This window comes from Ambystoma mexicanum, chromosome 3q, assembly GCF_040938575.1.
Source record: "Ambystoma mexicanum isolate Mex_15411 chromosome 3q, UKY_AmexF1_1, whole genome shotgun sequence".
NCBI lineage: Eukaryota > Metazoa > Chordata > Amphibia > Caudata > Ambystomatidae > Ambystoma > Ambystoma mexicanum.
The window spans coordinates 756908946-756928106 of NC_090926.1; the positions used below are offsets into that span (position 1 = coordinate 756908946).

Here is a 19161-nt window from a genome sequence, read left to right on the forward strand (position 1 = left end):
GAAAGTGGCGGCGAAAGCCTCAACTGACACATGCTTCATGAGTGGGATAACCGAGAAGGTAGGTGGCAGTGCTCGAGTTCGCTTGGCCTGAGGGTTAGAGAGGGTGAGCTGGGAGGAAAGGAGAAAGTGATCACTCCAGGAGAGAGTAGTGGTGAGAGGGACAGAGAGGGGAAGGTCTGAAGAGAACAGAACATCCAGAGTGTGCCCTGCAGAGTGAGCTGGGCCAGAGGGGAGAATAGAGAGTGAGAGAGAGTCGCAGAGGTCACAAAACAGTCCAGAAGAAGAACAGTAAGCATACAGGTGGATGTTAAAGTCTCCAAAATGGAGGAGTTGAGTGGTAGAGACCAGGAGGTAATAGGAGAGGTCCGCCCACTCAGAGATGAAGGTGGAGATCTGACCAGGTGGCCGATAGATGGTAGCCACAGTAATGGAATGGCTAAGAGAGAGAAAGCCTGCAGACGAGGCATTCGAAAGAATAGTAGGCCTGCGTTGGAATGACAGAGGCAGCAATCCACCCAGGGAAGATCAGGGCTACACCCCCTCCGGAACGATCCAACTTCATGTCCAGTTACATGCAAGCGATCTGGAAGGAATGTGGGGTAACCTATAAGTTCTCCACCTTCTTCCATCCCCAGACCAATGGTCTGGTTGAGAGATTTAATAAAACTCTCAAGGGCATGCTGGGTGCTTTGGAAGTGTGCCTAAGGAGGAAATGGGATCTCCTCCTACCATGGCTGCTGTTCGCCTACAGAGAAGTGCCTCAAGAGGGTGTTGGTTTCAGCCCATTTTGGCTTCTCTTTGGACATCCCGTGAGGTGGCCCCTTGCCTTGATCAGAGAAGGTTTGGAAGCCACCCCTCCAGGTCCTGCCAAGTGGGGAACTTTGATTAGGCCTCAGATGGTGGATGTAACAGATGATGGGCCTGGCAACAGCGAATCTTAAGACAAGCCAGGAATTGAACAAATACTGGCATGACCTTAAAGCATCCCAAGTAGATTGGACTCCAGGACAGGAGATCCTTGTGATGAAGCCTACCAAGCCTCGAGCTTTGGCAGATAGTGGGCTGGACCCTTCAGGATAATCTCCAAAAGGGGCAAAGTCAACTATCTGGTTGACATGGGAGTCCCTGGGGTAGCCCCTCAGGTATTCTACGTTAACAGGCTCAAGCCTTTCCACAGGCGAGAGGAAGTCTCAAGTCTTCTGCTAGCTTCAGAGCAAGAGGAGGATGAGAGTGAGCCCCTTCCTGATTTGCTCATAGCAACCCTGAGGATGGCTCAGTGGCAGGAGTGCATCTCTCTCCAGATCTGACACCAGAGCAGCAGAGGGCCTGCAGGACGTTGCTCTTGCAGTATGCCCCTCTGTTCTCACTGAAACCAGGCCTCACCCCGTGGCGCAGGCACGAAATTGACACTAGTGACAGTGTACCTGTCAAAAGCAGGTCCTATCGAATGTCAGACACTGTAAAGAACCACATCCAGGCTGAGGTTGCCAAGATGTTGGATCTGGGTATAATTGAACCCTCAACCAGTCCCTGGTCCAGTCCAGTGGTCAGTGTCCCCAAGGCTAGTTCCCAGGCAGGTACCAAGGATTGGTGGTTCTGTGTGGACTACAGAGGAGTCAAGGCCATCACCAAAACTGATGCGCACCCATCGCCCAGGGCTGATGAGCTCATTTACACCATAGGGGCTGTCAAATTTGTGAGCACCCTTGACCTTACCTCAAGCTATTGTCAAATATCTCTGATGGATCATGCCAAGGAAAAGACTGCATTCTCAACACCTGAGGGGCTCTACCAGTTTAGAGTCATGCCTTTTGGGTTGAGGAATGCGCCTGCCACCTTCCAAAGACTAATCAACCATGCACTCAGTAGGCTGGAGGCCTTTTGTGTGGCCTACCTAGACGACATTGCTGACTACAGTTCCACCTTGGAAGTGCATTTGACACATTTGGATCGGGTGTTGCAGGCCTTGAAAAGGGCTAACCTCACTGTTAAGGCCACCAAGTGCCAGATAGCTCATGGGAAAGTCACTTACATTGGTCATGAGGTAGGAGCGGGTTGAATCCAACCTCTCCCCAGTAAAGTACAGGATGTACATGACTGGGAGACTGCCACAACTCAAACCCAAGTGAGAGCTTTTCTGGGCCTCACTGGGTATTACTGCAACTTCATAGCGGACTATGGAACCATAGCTGCACCTCTGACAGCCCTGACAACACCCAAACAACAGAGGAATGATAATTGGACGGAAGACTGCCAGAGGGCCTTTATTGGCTTGAAGGAACGTCTGTGTAGGGCACCTGTGTTGTGTGCGCCTGACTACAGCAACCCCTTTGTTCAGACTGATGCCTGTGACACTGGAATTGGAGCTGTCTTGTCCCACTTAGATGACAAAGGGAGGGAACATCCTATCATATTCATCAGTAGGCAACTCAAAGGTAGAGAACTTAGGTGGGCTTTTGAAAAGGAATGTTTCAGTATAGTTTGGAGCCTTAGATGTTTTAGGCCCTACTTTAAGGGGTCTACCGTCAAGGTCCAAACAGACCATAAGCCCTTAAAATAGCTTATGCAGATGAAGGGTGACAACCTGAAACTGCTCAGGTGGCCCATTAGCCTGCAACGGCTAGACTTCAATATTGAGCATAGACCAGGGAAGAGTCATGATAATGCAAATGGCCTTTACAGAAGGTATGTTGACCGTCTGGATGAAGGTGTCAGTCTCGTGGGAGATTAGACCACCCTAACCTCAGTCTGGGGGGTGACTGTGATGCTGGAAATGCATTGGAGGGACAGGGCCTCCATGTCCTTGTCCTGTACTACTTTTATCATGTGTGTTCTGTGTTGTTTTCTACATAGGAGTCCATGTGTGACCCTTGGGATACTCTTACGGCACCCATGGATGGGGGTATAACCCTGTACCTTTAGTGTATGTTTTTTGGGCACCTGTGTGTGGCCCATAGAGCAGGGTATGGGCTGGTGGCGGCTCCATGCTGAATTTGACAGGTGCTCTGAGTATCCTCCATTTTGGAATACCCAGGCCCTGCCATTGGAATCAGTTGATTTCTGATCAGAGACAAGATGGGCCCTGTGGCCTCTTGGTTTATATAACCTGTTACCCTGGTTTCCCAAAGACCTGGGAAGCCCTGACTCTGTCCCTTTCCCTAAATGGCTGCTGAGTGGAAGTAAATCTATTAGTGTATGTATGCACACCTATAACTTAACATCATAGTCAAATTTATCACTGGGCCAGAGGTGATAGCGTCTGACACTGGTGGTCACTTACCTGTGGATCTGATATTGATAATACCCAACACATGGGCTTGGATCGCTAAGCCTGTGTTAATTAGACAGCATGGTAGTGAATGACACTTATATTTGGGAATATCTTTTATGTAACAACTTGAGAGGGGTTGATATATTGAGAGTGTGATGGCACCCCTGCATGGAACACATTATGTTTCTTATTAAAGGCATTAAAGTACATGAGAGTGTGGGTCTGAATTGGATCCTTTATGTATGTTGTTTCAGAATTTGTTCGCTCCTGAAGAAGGGGTTAAACCCCCGAAACGTGCTGGGCTTGAACGTCCTCAAACCAAAGAGCATTTTCCTTTATGCAAGTTTCTTAATTGGGAAATGTATTGCTTTATGAATAATATACATTAAAGTGCATGCAGAAGATATATCTTGGAATATATACATTTGTAATGTGTGTTTTTGATTTGCCATTTAAATTAAAGCATTCATCATTTGGATACATTTTTCACTGGTTGATCAGTTATATTGGTGTGCAGGGGACTGGAGTCTCTCAAGTGGTAGACACTTTATGCTAATTGTATGTTGGGTGGAAGTGCCATATATGGTATTGTGGGGAAGTCCAGGCCACACTGGCTGGAGCCTTCCCAGTGCCTGTATGTTGTGGGTACACCCTTGGGGTGGGACCTGGGTGAATGGAGTGGGTGACCAAAATACACTGCATGTTATAGGTGTCTGGTTTCTGTTGTGTGACACATGAGACAGCGCTGCCCGAAACTGGTATGAATGCAGTGTGGTGTTCTGAAAGGCTGGGTGCTTGCCCCAATCCACATTCCCTGTTGTGAGTAAAATGGCCTGAATGCACTGTGAGCTTGATTGGCTGCCTGCCTGCATAAATGCCCTTCTGAATGATTGGCTGCCTGAGTTTGGCTCAGCAGTGTGAACGAGAGACAGAACAGTATATCTGGGGACCTCTCACTTACCAGAATTGTTCAGAAGCTGAAGTTGAAACTTGAAGCTGCTTATCTTCGAAGCCCAGCTGGAAGAAGGTTTACTGCTGATTTCCTTTGATGCAATCCGAAAGCTGTCGTGTCTTCAAGGGCTGATTCAAGAGAGGACCTGGCTAGGAGACCTCTCCCCTAGCCACGAGAGACCATCGTGCAAAAGCTCATCTTCACCGAGGCACCCTGGAAGTCAGTCCCGAAAAAGCTGTCGACTGGAAACGGGGTCTGCCAAGGAATCCTAAAGTGAAGCACCCAGACATCGAGGCCATAAAAGTCCATCGCCGTCGACCAGGTTTCAGAGGACTGCCGTAACCGCTGGAAGCCCGTCGAGTCGAGGTTGCCCAGAAGCAGGGACAGTTTGACGCTGTGCTGTTCGACGACGGAGTCACAACGCTTCACCTTTGCCTAAGACATTTGAAACAAAGGACTCCCTTGTCATCACCGTCGACAGCTTTGTCCCGCCGGAGAAAGTCAAGGTGGTCGACGAAGTCCACAAAGATGCCGACGAAGATCTGAAAGCCAGCCGTGGTCGAGTCTTGATCGTCAACGCTGATGCCCGTTGCCGGGCCCACATTCTTTTTCTAGCCATCTTTGCGGCAGCAAACTCTTTTCATCGAGGACTCTCGATGCCAAGGTTCACATTCTTTGAGGACTATCAATGCCCTGTTGCTGATGCTTTTTTAAAGGGAGTTCACCCATGAGGGATCCATCAACGAATCGTCGAAGAAACTCTGCTAAACCACACACATTTGGGTAGTGTGCCTGATGTTGATTCACATTGCTATTTGATTTGTATGCCATTGAGACTGTCAGTAGTTGGTGCATTTTAAAGGAGTCAAGAGTTAACTGTGGTACCACATAGACACTGTATATATTTACAATTAGATTTGCCAAATAAACCTTATTTATTTAAAGAACTGTGTTATCACCTAACATAGTGTGTGGACATTCCTTTGTGGGACTACACTGCACTTAAGAACCAGCCTGCATCACCCCCTGAGAGCTTAAGCCTTGATTGCTCGTCCATTGCTACCAACAATATAGAATCTTGGCTGGGGTGCTCTGTGCTTCTACTCTACCATATAGAGGGCAGCAGTACAAATAAGCCCCTTCCAGTCTTTACACTCCTAACCCATATTTAATATCCATATCATAAGAGGGAGAACCTTCAGGTGGGACAGGCTGTCCATATTCTAACCCAGTGGGTTATTTTCTACAAAAGCACAACATTGCCCAACAAGTGTGCATTTTCCTGAACCAAGTCATTTTTACACAAAATGGTGTTTCATCTGGGAAAATATTTTGCAAAATATTTTTGTACAACCAACTTGAAACAAACTCATCTGATTTCAATCAAGACAATCATCCCCCATCAAACGAAATCCGTGGCTGGTGGTCTTCAAAAGGGTGAAATGTAGCCGCACAGCTACAGTCCGGAACCCTCGTCTCGATGATCACTGGGTGGAGAGGCCAATGTGGATCACTAGTAGCAGCTGCAAGAAACTTTGTCTCATATTTGGCAAGGATCCCTGGTACTCAGTGGTCCCAACGCTCGGTCACTCCGTCATCGAAATACGATGGATCATCCTCGAAAGGGCCCAACTTTGGGCGCCAATTGTAAAACCAATATCTGCTAACTGTACTGCAAAGATAAGACCAACAGACACAAAGATAAGTATAAACAACAGAATGCATTCACTTCAAGCGGACTCAGGTTCCACACAATAGCTGTGTAGAAGTGAGCAATTTACAGAAAGGAAATCACGTCTTTTATGCACCCCAGTTTACCTGCATTCTGCTGCGAGTGCAATGTCATAGATAGTTTACAGCTCTCTGCCAGGTATAGGGTTTTCTGTGAAAACATACATTCGTCAGTGATTTCATGCTTGTACATTCTAACTTTCTGACCTTACAAGACAACAGACTGTTCTCACTGAAAGGAGACATTCCTACCAATATTATCTTTTGTTGTCATGAAGGAGGGTTATTGTACATCGGCATGTTTTACAGTTTCTTTAGGATAACCCTTTCCTAGTACAAACAAAATAGAACCGAACATCTCCTTTGTCATAGATTATTCTTATTAGAACGTGCATATGTGAGACCCACGCAATTAACAGTAAAAGACGAGAATATCTTAAACGCGCTTGTGCCTGGCTGTGCAAGATCAAAGGCTATTTAAACAATGAGCTCATTTCATTGTAACACATTTCTATGTGGCTCAGCACTTCTATGTAGCAAACATATTATTTTCAGCTCTAAATAGGAGATTTTCAAGATGGAGTGAGTGCATGAAAACAAATGTAGCAGCTTAAGGCAAACCTGAATAAAAACATTTTCACATCTCCTCTCTCCTCCAGATCTTTGTGTACTGCTTTGGGAGTCTATCATAGATGAGGAATCGATGGAAGGAAGGAGTCCATTAGTAGAATAAATGACTTACCTTTCAGTAATGTTCTTTCTGGTGATGTTCCTCCCACGGTTTCCTCATCATCCTCCATACCTGCCCTCCTGATGGATAACTAGTACACCATTGGTTCTGTGTCCCTTAGCGTAAGAGTGCTTGGGAAAAAGATGGTAACTGAGGTCGCGGGGCACAGCACCTCTATATATTCTGGCTATTATTATAATGTCCGGTACATAGAGACGTCAGACTGAGCTGGCACAGAGTCTTGCTGTGCCCCCAGGGAGCTGAAAGGTTTCTGAAGAACTGCTGCACTATGGATAGGATTATCTTAGATGAGAAATCTGTGGGAGGAACATTCATCAGAAAGAACATTACAGAGTGGTAAGTCATGCGTTCTCCTACAGTGATCAAGTGTTTGAAAAGGTACCAAGCAACCATGATCCCGGCTGCTCTGGATTGGGCCATGGGGACATGATACTTGGACTTTCTGTATATGACCATCTGTCCTCTGTTGTGTCTTCCCCAGAGAGCAGATGTGCTCTCGCAAGAGAGAGGCCTAGTCTTTCACCTGAGTGTGTACCTGCATGTCTGGCTTCTGAAAGATTGTGGTAGAGACTAGGTCTTCCTGGAGGACTTGATGGAGGTCTTACTTTCGGTCAGCAGAGTGGCACTGAAGGTACTGATCTGTTGCTGTTGGAAGACATTTTGTAGCTGGTACAGAGCCAGAGAAATGTATCCTTTTCTGTGTGGCACTCCAAAGGTCCTGACATTCGTGTTGCATCTTGCCAGACCAGGTCGACAGGTCGCAACGGTAAAGGGCTATCTGATGGCGCTGTTCATCTTCAAGTGCATGCCCAAGCAAAGATCATTTTTCATGGCCCCTCTTGTGATGCAGTTTTTGAAAGGCCTCAGAAATACCTTCTCTGACCTCTTTTGTTGTGCCGGTGTGGGACTGAAACCTGATCCTGGCCTTTCTAATGCAAGCACCCTTTGAGTCGGTGCGCTCTTGTTCATTTAGGCTCTCCTCTTGATCTTCACATCAGCACGGAGAGCAAGTGAGCTCCATGCTCTGTTGTGTAAGCCACCCTTCACAATGTTCTTAAGGGACAAGATCACTCTCAAAGTGCACCCTTCTTTCCATCCCAAGGTGGTGTCTAAATTTCACCTTTCACTAAAATCTGCATGCCAACCTTTTACCTACTACCTCATCCCTTTAAGGACGAGGAGAGTCTGCATAGATTTAATCCATGAAGAACATTGATCTTTTACCTTGCCAAAACAAATTCCTTCAGACTGGATGATCATATCTTTGTGGGGTACAGCGCCCTAAGATGGGCAAAAGAGTAACAAAGCATAACATATCCAGATGGATTGTACCTTGCATATCTGAATGCTACTCTATACAGCAAAAGACATCCCTGTGGGCTTCAGAGCACATTCAACCAGGGCTGTGGCTGCCAAATAATCACTCCACTGAGATGTTCCAACTCAGGCCATCTGTCAGGCAGCTATGTGGGTCTCTAGCCAAACCTTCGTGAAAGATTACTGCTTAGACACTCTTTCAGGTCAGGATGCCTGCTGTGGTAGAGCAGTCCTGCAGCATGTTCTTGTATGATGTCAGCAGAGGTCTCTCCTCCCACTCCCCTGCGACTTAATACTGCTATTGGAGTCTATCTAGATGAGATATCCGTTGGAAGACACAATGGATTCGAATATCAAATTATTAGTTCCTTCTCAAAGATGTTACTCCTACGGATTCCTCATCGTCCTCCCACAATCAGGGAGCTCTCTCCTGTTGCTGTCTCGTTCAATGCTGAGAGGTGCCTCATTTAATTTGTGATCTCCAAAGCTGCTGAACACAGGGAAAATGTAGTAACTGAAGTCACAGACGTGGTGGGAGCTATTTGTACCAATGTCATGACTCAATGAGTGCTGAGGTTGATCGACACCTGAATCACACAGCATCCCTTGCTATCCAAAGTTTCTGAGATCTACTAAGATATATCTAAGATGATGAATCCATGGGAGTTAAGTGCATCAGAAACAACATTACCAGAGGTAAGTAATTTGTTCTTCTCATCCAGGGATAGCGGAAAATGGGACTCACTGTGGGTGTGGTGGTAATTCAGTGGCATATCCACCGAATTACTGCCAAACTAAATTACTGTTAACACTAACAAATGGTGGTAGGGCAGTGTAATTCCCCATTTTTGAAGTCCATAGGACTCCATGGGGATTTTTGGCGGATTGTCCACTGGCAGATTTACCACTCTGTACATCCGCTGATTTGTGGACTTAAAGTGGCAGATTTACCTCCAGTCTTTGCTGGAAGTAAATCTGCCACTTTACCTCCAAATGTATTATTGGCCAGTGCAGGAAAAACAGCGGTAATTCCAGAACGACCAAAAAAAGTGTCAATAGATAATTTACCACTGTTTTTTTCCTGCACCACTGAACATTTAATGAGGCCCAATAGAACCAACCTTGTAATTGTAGTTGCTCACACAACTATTGTTAAACAAAAGTCTCTCTCCTTTCTTCCCCCAACCAGGCTCTAGTGACCCCTTCATCCAGGTCACACTGGAGCCCCGGCATGTGTTCCCCATGGTGGAGGCAAGGACGACACAGTGTAAGAAAAACGAGCTTCACCCGCTATTTGATGAGTCATTTGAGTTGTAAGTATCACTTTGACAACCCTAATTAAACAGCAATCAGGTTATGAAGTCCTTTTCATAACGAAAGAATGCAGTCTTTAAATCATACATCCTGATCCAAGATCTGTATGGACTAGGCATGTCACTCTGAGAAAACAGACAATGATGATTTCACATTACACTTCACTTGGATATCTGGAATATCTTTTCAATAAACACCCGATGAGCTACATTGTGTACCAGCATCTGGCCAGTCTATATAATAATTAAGTGATTCTCTGCTGTAGTGCTTGGGCACTGCCAGACACTTGACATGTGACTGGATGACCCAGCTTTTCAGCTATTTCAGAAGCACTCTATCTGAATTCTCATCAGACCAGTCACCTTTACATTGCAGATTTCTAATGGGTTCCTTCTGCAGATTTGTAATGGGTTCCTACCACAGATATTTTGTCTGAAATATAAAACTCCTCCAGACGCAAGTACAGCTCTGCGTACACTCTGCACAGTGCCATTGGTGGCCATGATTCTGTATGGGGCGTCATGTTGAAATGTTTGGAGCCGGTTGCGCCCCATGACATCTGTTCCTTTTTTCTGCTCCCTCAGAATGCTGTTTTTGTAACACACTACTACAACTTTGCTAATTTGACCTACGTTATGTCCCTGATGAGACCGTGTGATTCACACCATGCAGGGACTGCACGATCCCCATGTTGCAGTTACACCATCACAAGCAGTACTCTGTTGCTTAGTTCCCTATCAAGACACGGAGGACTGCTGTAACCTTAGGCTGTTGGGGAGTGTGCAACAGTGTTCTTCACCACTTTCCTTAAGGCATTAGACTCCAAAGGGTGCGACTGGCCCCCCGAGGGTGAGGCACAGGAAGTCCAGGGGTGGTGGGTTGAGGGGGGGGGGGCTGGGCACAAGTCTTGTGAAAAAGGTAGTGCAGTAACATCTTTTTTTTTAATTCAATTTTTATTGATTTTTCAAGACAACAAAAGCGCATATGCGTATAGTATAGGTTGGGCACAGGCTCGTAACAACTTCAAAACATTAGGGCAACACAAGTCTTAGGTGCTTTCCAACCCACCCCACACACCCCCCACGTCCCTCCCCTCGAGGCTCAGTGTCCATTTTTCAAGATACACCACTTTGGGCAGTGCCCTCCGGGCCTGTGGCAGTCTAAGTGTAGTCGACTCTCCTGAGTACTTTACAATGTGTTTTATGCAAAGGATAGTTTCGGGCCGAGTGGAGAGTTCTGAATATCATCTGGATCCATCCTCCGTGTTGGCAAACGCCTCCAAGAATTGCAGCCAGACTGTTTCTATCTGTGCACTTGAGCCATATATTGCGGGCGTTAGTCTATCCATAAAGTAGATGTCCTTGGCCACCGCCACCCATTCCCTTTTTGTAGGGAGGGCCGCTCTTTTCCAAGTTCTAGCTCACGCCACTCTAGCTGCCAGCAAAAGAGAGTGTGTCAGGTCTGGTAATTTCTCCCAGCGCTCATCCCTTTGTTCTAGGCCAAATATCACCAAGATGGGGTCTAGTGGGTAGTCCCCCTCTCCCGCCCCCCTGATCCAACTAAGCACCTCCGACCAGTACGTTTGGACCTCTTGGCAGGTCCACCACATATGCCAATAGTCAGCTTTACCCCCACATCCATGCCAACACGCTGGGACAACATCAGAGAACATCTTTGAGAGGGTGATCGGGTCGTATTGCCACCTGTGGAGGAGTTTGATGGCATGGGTTTTATATTGGCAGGAGATAGATGTCTTAAAGGCCCTGGTGCACAGTCTCCTCCAGAGGTCATCCCCTATGGTGCAGCCCAGGTCCTTTTCCCATTTCCTCCTGAGGCTCCCAGTCGTTCCCTCCCGGGGGATAAGTAGGGCTTGATACAGGAGTGAGGTGAGCCCCTTCATTTCTGTATGGGAATCTAGAATTTTTTCTACAGGGGTGAGCTTCCTTTGTATACAATCCTTCAGTTTTGGCTTCATTAGGATTCCCTTGAGTCTAAGGTATAGGAGAGGTGAGAGTCTACCAATTCCCAGTGCCTCCTCAAGTTCCTGGATAGGTATAAATGTGCCCTCCCTCACCAGCTGACCAACCCTGCATAACCCCAAGTCAAACCAGTGCTGGTAGTGTTCATGGCCTGGGATTTCTTCTAGGACAGGAGTGGACCAGATGTGACGTAGGGGGGAGGGCCATGTAGTCACTTTTTCCCTGTTTCCCTTCCCTGCTAAAGCCTTCCACATGGTTCCCAGGATTGGGTGGTCCTTGATCCTTCTCGGGAGCTTTTTTAATGGGACCCATAACTATTCGCCTACAGTGACAGGGTTTAAGAAGGAGTTCTCAATGTAGACCCATTGCTTATTGGGGTCCTCTCTAAGGGGAGGGGCTAATACTATAAGTTGGGTCGCCCTGTGTTAGACCTCGAGATCTGGGAGAGAGACGTCCCCTCTTTCTTTGGGGAGGGTAAGGGTCTCATACCCTATTCTGGTTTTCCGGCCTTGCCATATGAACTTCAGAATGCGCCTCTTGGCTTCTCTTAGATTTATCGTGGGGGCCTCCAGGGGAAGCATCTGGAAGAGGTACAGCACTCTGGGGAGCAGGATCATCTTTATCGCATTTCTTCTACCCATCCACGAGATTTGCCCTTTCCCCCAGCCTTCCATTTCCCTAAATAATTTCTCAAACAGAGGGGGGAAGTTTGCCTGGCTCAGGTCCTCACTCGGTGAAACAATATTAATTCCCAAGTATTTTATCCCTTCAACACAGACTTGGAGGCCTAAAGGGGACAGTTCTGATATGCACCTGTCAGCATCTGACGCGAATGGAAAGATCATCGACTTGCCAACGTTGACCTTGAACCCAGAGAAATGGCCGAACCGCTCAATTATCTGCAAAGCGGCCGGGATTGATCGTGTAGGTTCCCTTAGGTGGAGCAGGATGTCATCTGCATAAAGGCCCAGTTTGAATGTGCGGTCTCCCACCTCTATGCCCCGCACCATAGCAGAACATCTGATGTATTCTGCTAGTATTTCCATGGTCATGGCGAAGAGGAGGGGGGACAGGGGGTAGCCCTGCCTCGTCCCTCTCTGGAGACTGAAGGCCCGTGACAGGCATCCATTAACCGTCACTCTGGCTGCAGGTGACTCGTACAAGGCTTTGATGGCCTGCCTGTTCCCAATTCCAAACCCCAGCTTCACGAGTACCCCATGTAGAAACCCCCAGTCGACTTGGTCAAATGCTTTCTCGGCATTGACGGACACCAAGACCGGGTTATCCCCCTTCGGAGCTGCGATCCCCATGAGATACAGAGTTTTACGAAGCGTGTCAGCACCTTGTCTACCCTGAATGAAGCCCACCTGGTCTGAGTGGATTAGGTTCGGCATATGGCCGTCCAACCTCGTTGCGATGATCCTCGTGAACAGTTTGGCGTCCACGTTGAGGAGGGAGATAGGTCTATAGGAGCGGCAGTCTGCCGGGTCTTTACCCTCCTTCGGGATTACTGTGATCAGCGCTTTGCCAAATGATGGGGGTGCCCTCCCTTTCTGCATTATATGTGAGAATAGACCGGCCAGGAAACCCACCAGCCGGCCCGAGAAGGCCTTGTAGAATCCCGCAGTGAATCCATCTTCCCCGGGAGCCCTACCCAGCTTTATTCCCGATATTGCTTTCAGCACCTCCTCCTCTGATATCAGGGCGTCTAGAGCCTCAGACTCCAGTGTTCCAAGAGACGGGAGGGTGATCCCGTCAAGGTATGTCTCTCGTGCTTCTCTATCCACGTCCCCCTCCCTCCCATAGAGATTCTCATAATAGCTAGCGAATTTCTCTGCTATGCCTTCAGGGTCTGATCTCTCCCCCTCTGCTAAATTCCTGACTCATGATACCCACCTGTCCGCTCTTTGGCCCCGGAGCTTGGCCGCGAGCATGGCATCGGCCTTATCGCCTTTTTCATAGTACCTCTGGCGCAGGTGTGGAGTCCCACCATGATTTTGCCCAGCTCTATTTCCCTGAGCTCCTGTCTCTTCTCCCTAGCCAGGCCAAGATCCCTCTCTTTTTCTCCTTCTCCCTTCCCCTCAGACCTTTCCAGGGAGAAAATCTCTGACCTCAGCCTGTGGGACAGGAGGGGCCCCTCCCTCTTTTTGGAGGCTCCTTCACTTATCAACCTACCCCTCCAGGTTGCCTTAGCCACCTCCCAGACAATCTCTGGGGCCACCTCTCCGTATTATTTAGCTCAAAGAATTCTCTGATTGCAGATGACATTTCTTCCCTAAACACCACGTCCCTTAGGAGGAAATCATTGCATTTCCACAAGGATTCCCTGGTTTTTAGACCTGAGATACTGACATCTGTCCAAACCATGTCGTGGTCCGACCAGCTGACTGGGCGGATCTGACATGCATCTATCCTGCTCATGTGCTGGTGTCCCGTAAACAGGTAATCTATTCTTGTTCTGGTTCCATGGGCTGCCGAGTAGAAGGTATATCCCTTAGCCCCCGGATGGAGCTCCCTCCATATGTCGACTAGCCCCTGTTCTCACATCAGGTCCCGGAGCCCTCGTTCCGGATTCCCCCCTGCACCTTCCTGCTGGGTGCTCTTCCCACTATGGTCTAGATCCCGGTCCGCCCAGATGTTGAGGTCCCCACCCAGGAACAGGATTCCCTCCGCCCTGTGCCTTACTTCTCTCGTGACCTCTTGGATGAATTCCGACTGACCTAAATTGGGGCAGTAGATGGCTACTAGAGTAATCCTGGAGTTATGCAAGATACCGGACACTACCAGGGCCCTACCGTCCTCCTTCCCCCATCTGGTTATCTCAGTAAGTTTCTGATGTCTGTGGAGCAGTATTCCGAGCCCGCCTTTTTTTGTGGGGCCTGATGCCCAGAATACCTGGCCCATGTGAGCTCCGGGGATGGCCCTTTCTTCACCCCTCACGAATCTAGTCTCCTGTGTAAAGAGGACATCTATCCCTGCGTTCTTTATTTCTCGCCCCAAGAGGGAGCGCTTTGTTGGGGAATTAAGCCCCTTGACGTTGAGTGAGCCAAACCTGATTGTCTCGACCCGGCCCTTTCTCTCATTGTCTGCCATTACTTCCACACCTTGTGTTCGCTAGGTTCCCGGTCCAGTGGGAGCTGCCCTGATCCCCTTTAGAGCTGAATCTAAGTTGAGCCTGAGTTCCTCTATCCCCCCATCCCCATGATCCCCCCTGCCCCCTCCCGACCCTTATTGAGACGCCTGCCAACGGGCAAGCCACCAGAGCGAAAGCATGTTCGTGCATAGTTCTCAAGATCCAACATCATGTCCCCGACCGGGGTTATCCAGCTGCTGTCTTCGCACTCCCCGCCGGATCCTATTCCTTTCTCTATTCTCTTCCTGCTTCAGACGGCCGGGTGTTGGGTTTTTTAAATTTTCTCCTCCCCTTTGTTCTCTTCTTTGTCGACCAGGGGCCCTCCGGGTCTCTCCTGGGTTCTGCCCTTTCTTGGGTTCCCGCTCCTTCTCCTTCCTCATGAGGTTCTCCCTTAAGCACCTGCAGGACCTGTGTGGCCTCTTTTCCACTGATGACCCTGTAGTCCACCCCCGCTCATTCGAAGGACAAGGCGAACGGGTAAGACCATCTGTATCTTATGTCCTGGCTTGTGAACCACTGGAGAGTGAGAGTTGATAGAGCTTGATAGATCTTGATGTGTCCCCTTCAAAGATGAAGCTCCCCAGCCTTTAGCCTTTTCCAGGACCTCCATTTTCTCTCTATAACGGAGGAACCACACCACGATGGACCTCGGGCCACCCCTGGCACCTCCTCCACCCCGGTGAGCTCTTTCCAGCTGGACCTCCTTGGCCCCTTCAAGCGTGAAGAGTTGGTTGCGTCACACCCATGATGCGCAGATTTTTTCAACGTTCTCTATTTTCTAAATCGTCCATCTTGAGAATCATGTCCTCCTCTCTTATTTCTAAGTCTGTTAGCCTTGCCTCATATTTCATGTCTAGAAGGTCTGTCTGGAGATGGTTGTTTTCGATCCCTTCCATTTTGTCTTCCAAAGTGCCCACTCTCCCCTTGAGGTCTGGGATGGATGCCTGTATGTCCGTACGAATCGCCTTGATTTCTTGGCGGATGTCCCTTAGCTCGTCCTTGGTGAGTGCAGCCGGGGGTGGGTCTCCTAGCGTGGGCATGATGGCTCCAGGGGCCTTGGGCCGTGTCTGGGAATGCCGGCGGAAGCGCCTCAACGAGGTGATCCCTCCAGAGGGTGGGGTCTGCTCCAGGGTCAGTGGGGGATGGGGCACCTTGGGGTGGTGCCTCTGTGACGGTTCACCCTGGGGTGTCCCGAGTGTTCAGGTCGGGGCCCTGGCGCTACTTCCTTGTTGGGGAGCTTTGTTTCCATATAGTGTACTTGGCGGTGTACCCCATAGGTTATGGGAGTTCCTGGAGCCGAGCGAGGGCTCTCTCCCCCGGGCGGGCCCCCACTACCTTAGGGGGGGAGGAGGGGACCCGAGGATGCTTAGCGGCCGAGGCCTCTGAAGCCCCCTGAGTGGCCCTTGGGCTTAACAGCTGGGGGGGTCTGGAGGGTTATCCCCCTCCGCTGCGGCTCCTGTGTTCTACTTTTCCCCTGCCGCCTCCTCACCTTAATGATTGTCTTGCCACTCCGTCGGGCTCCGCTGTGAGAGTACCACTGCTCCGGTAATCTCCCCGGATCTCTGAAGGCCGGTGTCCCAGTGACGTAAGGCCAGGCAGGCCTGCGGGCTCAACTTCTGGCCAGAAGGCCCCGGACTCCACTGCGGGGACGGTCTCCCGGGATCCCTCTGGCGGATCTTCACTTGTTGATGATCCGGAGGCAGGGGGGCCGGGGCGGCTCCCCCCGATCCGTGGGCCCTTAGAGCGCCTCGGACTCTTGTGAGGTACTTGTGGGGCGAGGCGGTTCTCCTGGCTGCCCGAGGACCACTGCCACCCCTCGCCCGTGTCCCAGAGTGTGCAGTCAACACATGGTGGTGGGGGGGAGGGAGGCAGAGTGATCCCTATGGGCTCCCAGCAGTTCTGTGTGTTGGGCCGGCCCCACCGACCACCGCGCACACTCGGCCCTGCAGCAGGCGCTTGTGGAGCCTCTCCCCCAGGGCCGCGGATCGGGCCCGAAAAGTTCCTCTCTTCGACGTATGTGTGTGGGAGCCTGCGCCCCCAGAAAGGCTAAGCCCCCTCCGGGTCACGGCCCCAGGGCTTGCTCTGCTGGTGGCGGCGATTGTGGGGGGTGCGATCTCACAGGGCTCCCTGCGTCTCTGGGCGCCAGCTGTCCCCGCAGTTCCCAGCGCTCGCCCGGCTCCTAAACTGGCGCCTGCTCTGACTCCTTCATTGGGGCCGGGGTTCCAGGCCCTGAAAGTCCTTGTTCCTGTGGGGTGCCGGAGGCGCGGGTCCACGCTCCGTGCTGCCTGGGGGTAGTCGCCTCCCCCCCGTGGCTTGCGCCCTCTGGGCGCGCTCAGCGGGTGACTGTGGGGGGAGGGAGAAGGCGTATGATTCCCCCCGGTCTACACGCAACTCGACCGGGGAGGCCGGTTCCTCGGTCCCCGCTGATACCTCGGGTCCTGTAGTCCGCACTTGGTCAGGCCCCGGATCAAGCCCACACCGTGGGGGAGCTTGTGGTCGGCCCCAGGCATCCTCCCTCTATGGCTGTGGTCTGAAATAGCTCACTAGGCCCTGCGGTGCAACAGGAGCGCAAGCCTCACGCGTCCGGCATACTCCGCGCCCCCTGGTGGTCTCCAGTACCAGCTTTTAATAGGAAAAAAATAAGTACTTCTGGCATTTAGGGGAGCCCAGTGTTAGGAAAGATTTTCCTTTTGTTGTTTTCTCTTCATAGACATTTGTATCCCTATAACTTTGTTTTTCGTACTTACATGATGTGTACAAGATGGGCTGATGGCAGTGCATTTTTTTCTGCCATGTTTCTTTTAATTGTCTCGTGCACTTTTGCACTTAACCGCTTTATGGGCCTCATTCCATGGTTGGCAGTAATTCAGTGGTTAAGTTCCTTTCTTCTGTACGCTTGCACACTGTTTTGCAAACACACAGTCTTCGACTCATCGTTTTTGACTCAATCATCAAATTTTGTCCAATAAAACCTCGGCCATGATGCCCACTCAGACTTTAAAAGGTGCACCAACTGCCTTTCGAAAATGTCGGTGACCGACCCGCACACATTTATCTGTGGTGTCTGCCTGGGTCTGGATCACAACATGGAGGGATGTGCGCTGTGCTCCAAAATGCAGTCGAAATCCATTCGTGAGTGGGCCGCCAAACTAGCTTTGGTCCGATGTCCCTGAAATCTCTGGCACGGCCGCTCGTCCGGTCCTCCGAGGCTGAGACAGAAGAGCCCAATCCCAGAAAGGAGAAGGAAGCCCATTGGCAAACAGCCAAAAAGCAGTCACACTTGAGGAGCCACTCTTTCACGTCTTCGTCGCGTAAAAATAAGCGACGTCACCGCCATAGACCCGAGTCCAGCTCGTCGTCGTGAAGAGTGGGAAAGTTAAAAAAAATAAATGCTTGAAATGTTTAAGACTCTGGCTGCTGCAGGTGCGGTTGTTCCCCCTGAACAGCAGGCCTAGGCGGCGAAAGCGGCCTTAGGCACTCCTGACCCCACACTTGCCAATCCGTTGACGCCACCGGCGTTAGACAAGCCTTCCGGCCTGACGCCAAAAAAGGCATGTAAACCATTGGTGGCTTGTCCTTCGCTAAAGCGTTGAGAGGCTGATGTCCCCAAAGTCCATGTATCATCCAAGCCTCGACCAGCACTGACGGCTGTTCCATTGTCATTGAAAGAAAAACCCTTGACGCCGACTATCGTAAACTGATCTTTTGCTCTGCTCTTCAAGTCGGGATTCTTCAAATCCATGGAATCAATATTCGGTGCCAACCAGAGAGATGACCAGGGGGACATTAATCCCATGTATGCAGGGTCGGGAGGAGTCGATTTTTCTGATGCACATGCTCCCCTGTTGGCATTAGCCCAAAGGTTACACAGTGCCAGTGGCCTGGACACGACTCCAAATGTCGAATTTCAGCACGGCCAGCTTTATACACACACCCATGCTAAATTTGGGACCTTGGTGGAAAGGGTAGTAGACAACCCAGGTTTGAAGTCCTCTTCAGCACCTGTTCAGGGTTACAAACTGACAGACGTCTTGGAGGATGGAGGTCCTGTAACTGAGCATAAAATGCCACTTAACTCGGAAATTGCAGACCCCCTAGCCTCCTTGTGGCAACATCCCTGCTCCATTCCCCCGTCCAACTCTAACTTTACGCGGAAGTACAGGCCGGCAAGAGGAGATTCATCTTTCATGGATTCTCACACTTCTCCAGAAGGGCTTGTTGTGCAGGCAGCCACAATCACCACCAGACCTGCGGCATCCACTTCCAATCTGCCTCCTGACAGAGAGGGTAAAAGGTTGGACGCAATGGCCAAGAAGGTCTTTACTTCTGGCATCATGGTGTTAAAAGCCACCAATGTGGCCTGTGGATATGCGAAATACTTCTTTGGTCTATGGAAAGCCGTGAAGCAGGCAACACAGTATATCCTGAAGGTGAAATGTGGGATGGGTTTACATGGCTGGTGGAAGATGGGAAGGAGGTAGCCACGCAGTTGTTGCAGACGGGCCTGAACTGCGTTGGCCGTTCAATGGGGTTGGCGATAATATTGAGAAGAAAAGCCTATCTGAAAACATCTGGCTTCTCCCCGAACATCCAGAATAGACTACTGGACATGCCTTTCGAGGGAGAGTTTCTTTTTGGCCAGAAGGCTGATGACAATGGAAAAGTTCAATGAGTCTAAAATAGCTGCAATAATCGCTGGGCCTAGCTGCACAG

At 49.9% G+C, this 19161-nt stretch overlaps 1 protein-coding gene across 2 annotated transcripts in view; it reads left to right on the forward strand.

Moving 5' to 3' along the window:
- UNC13D (unc-13 homolog D) overlaps positions 1–19161 on the forward strand; it is a 2023528-nt gene that overhangs the window by 1937762 nt on the left and 66605 nt on the right. For both annotated transcript variants that reach the window (XM_069654742.1, XM_069654741.1), the window contains exon 31: positions 9212–9335. In XM_069654742.1, coding sequence (XP_069510843.1) covers positions 9212–9335 — 124 coding nt within the window. The remainder of the gene's footprint in view (positions 1–9211; positions 9336–19161) is intronic.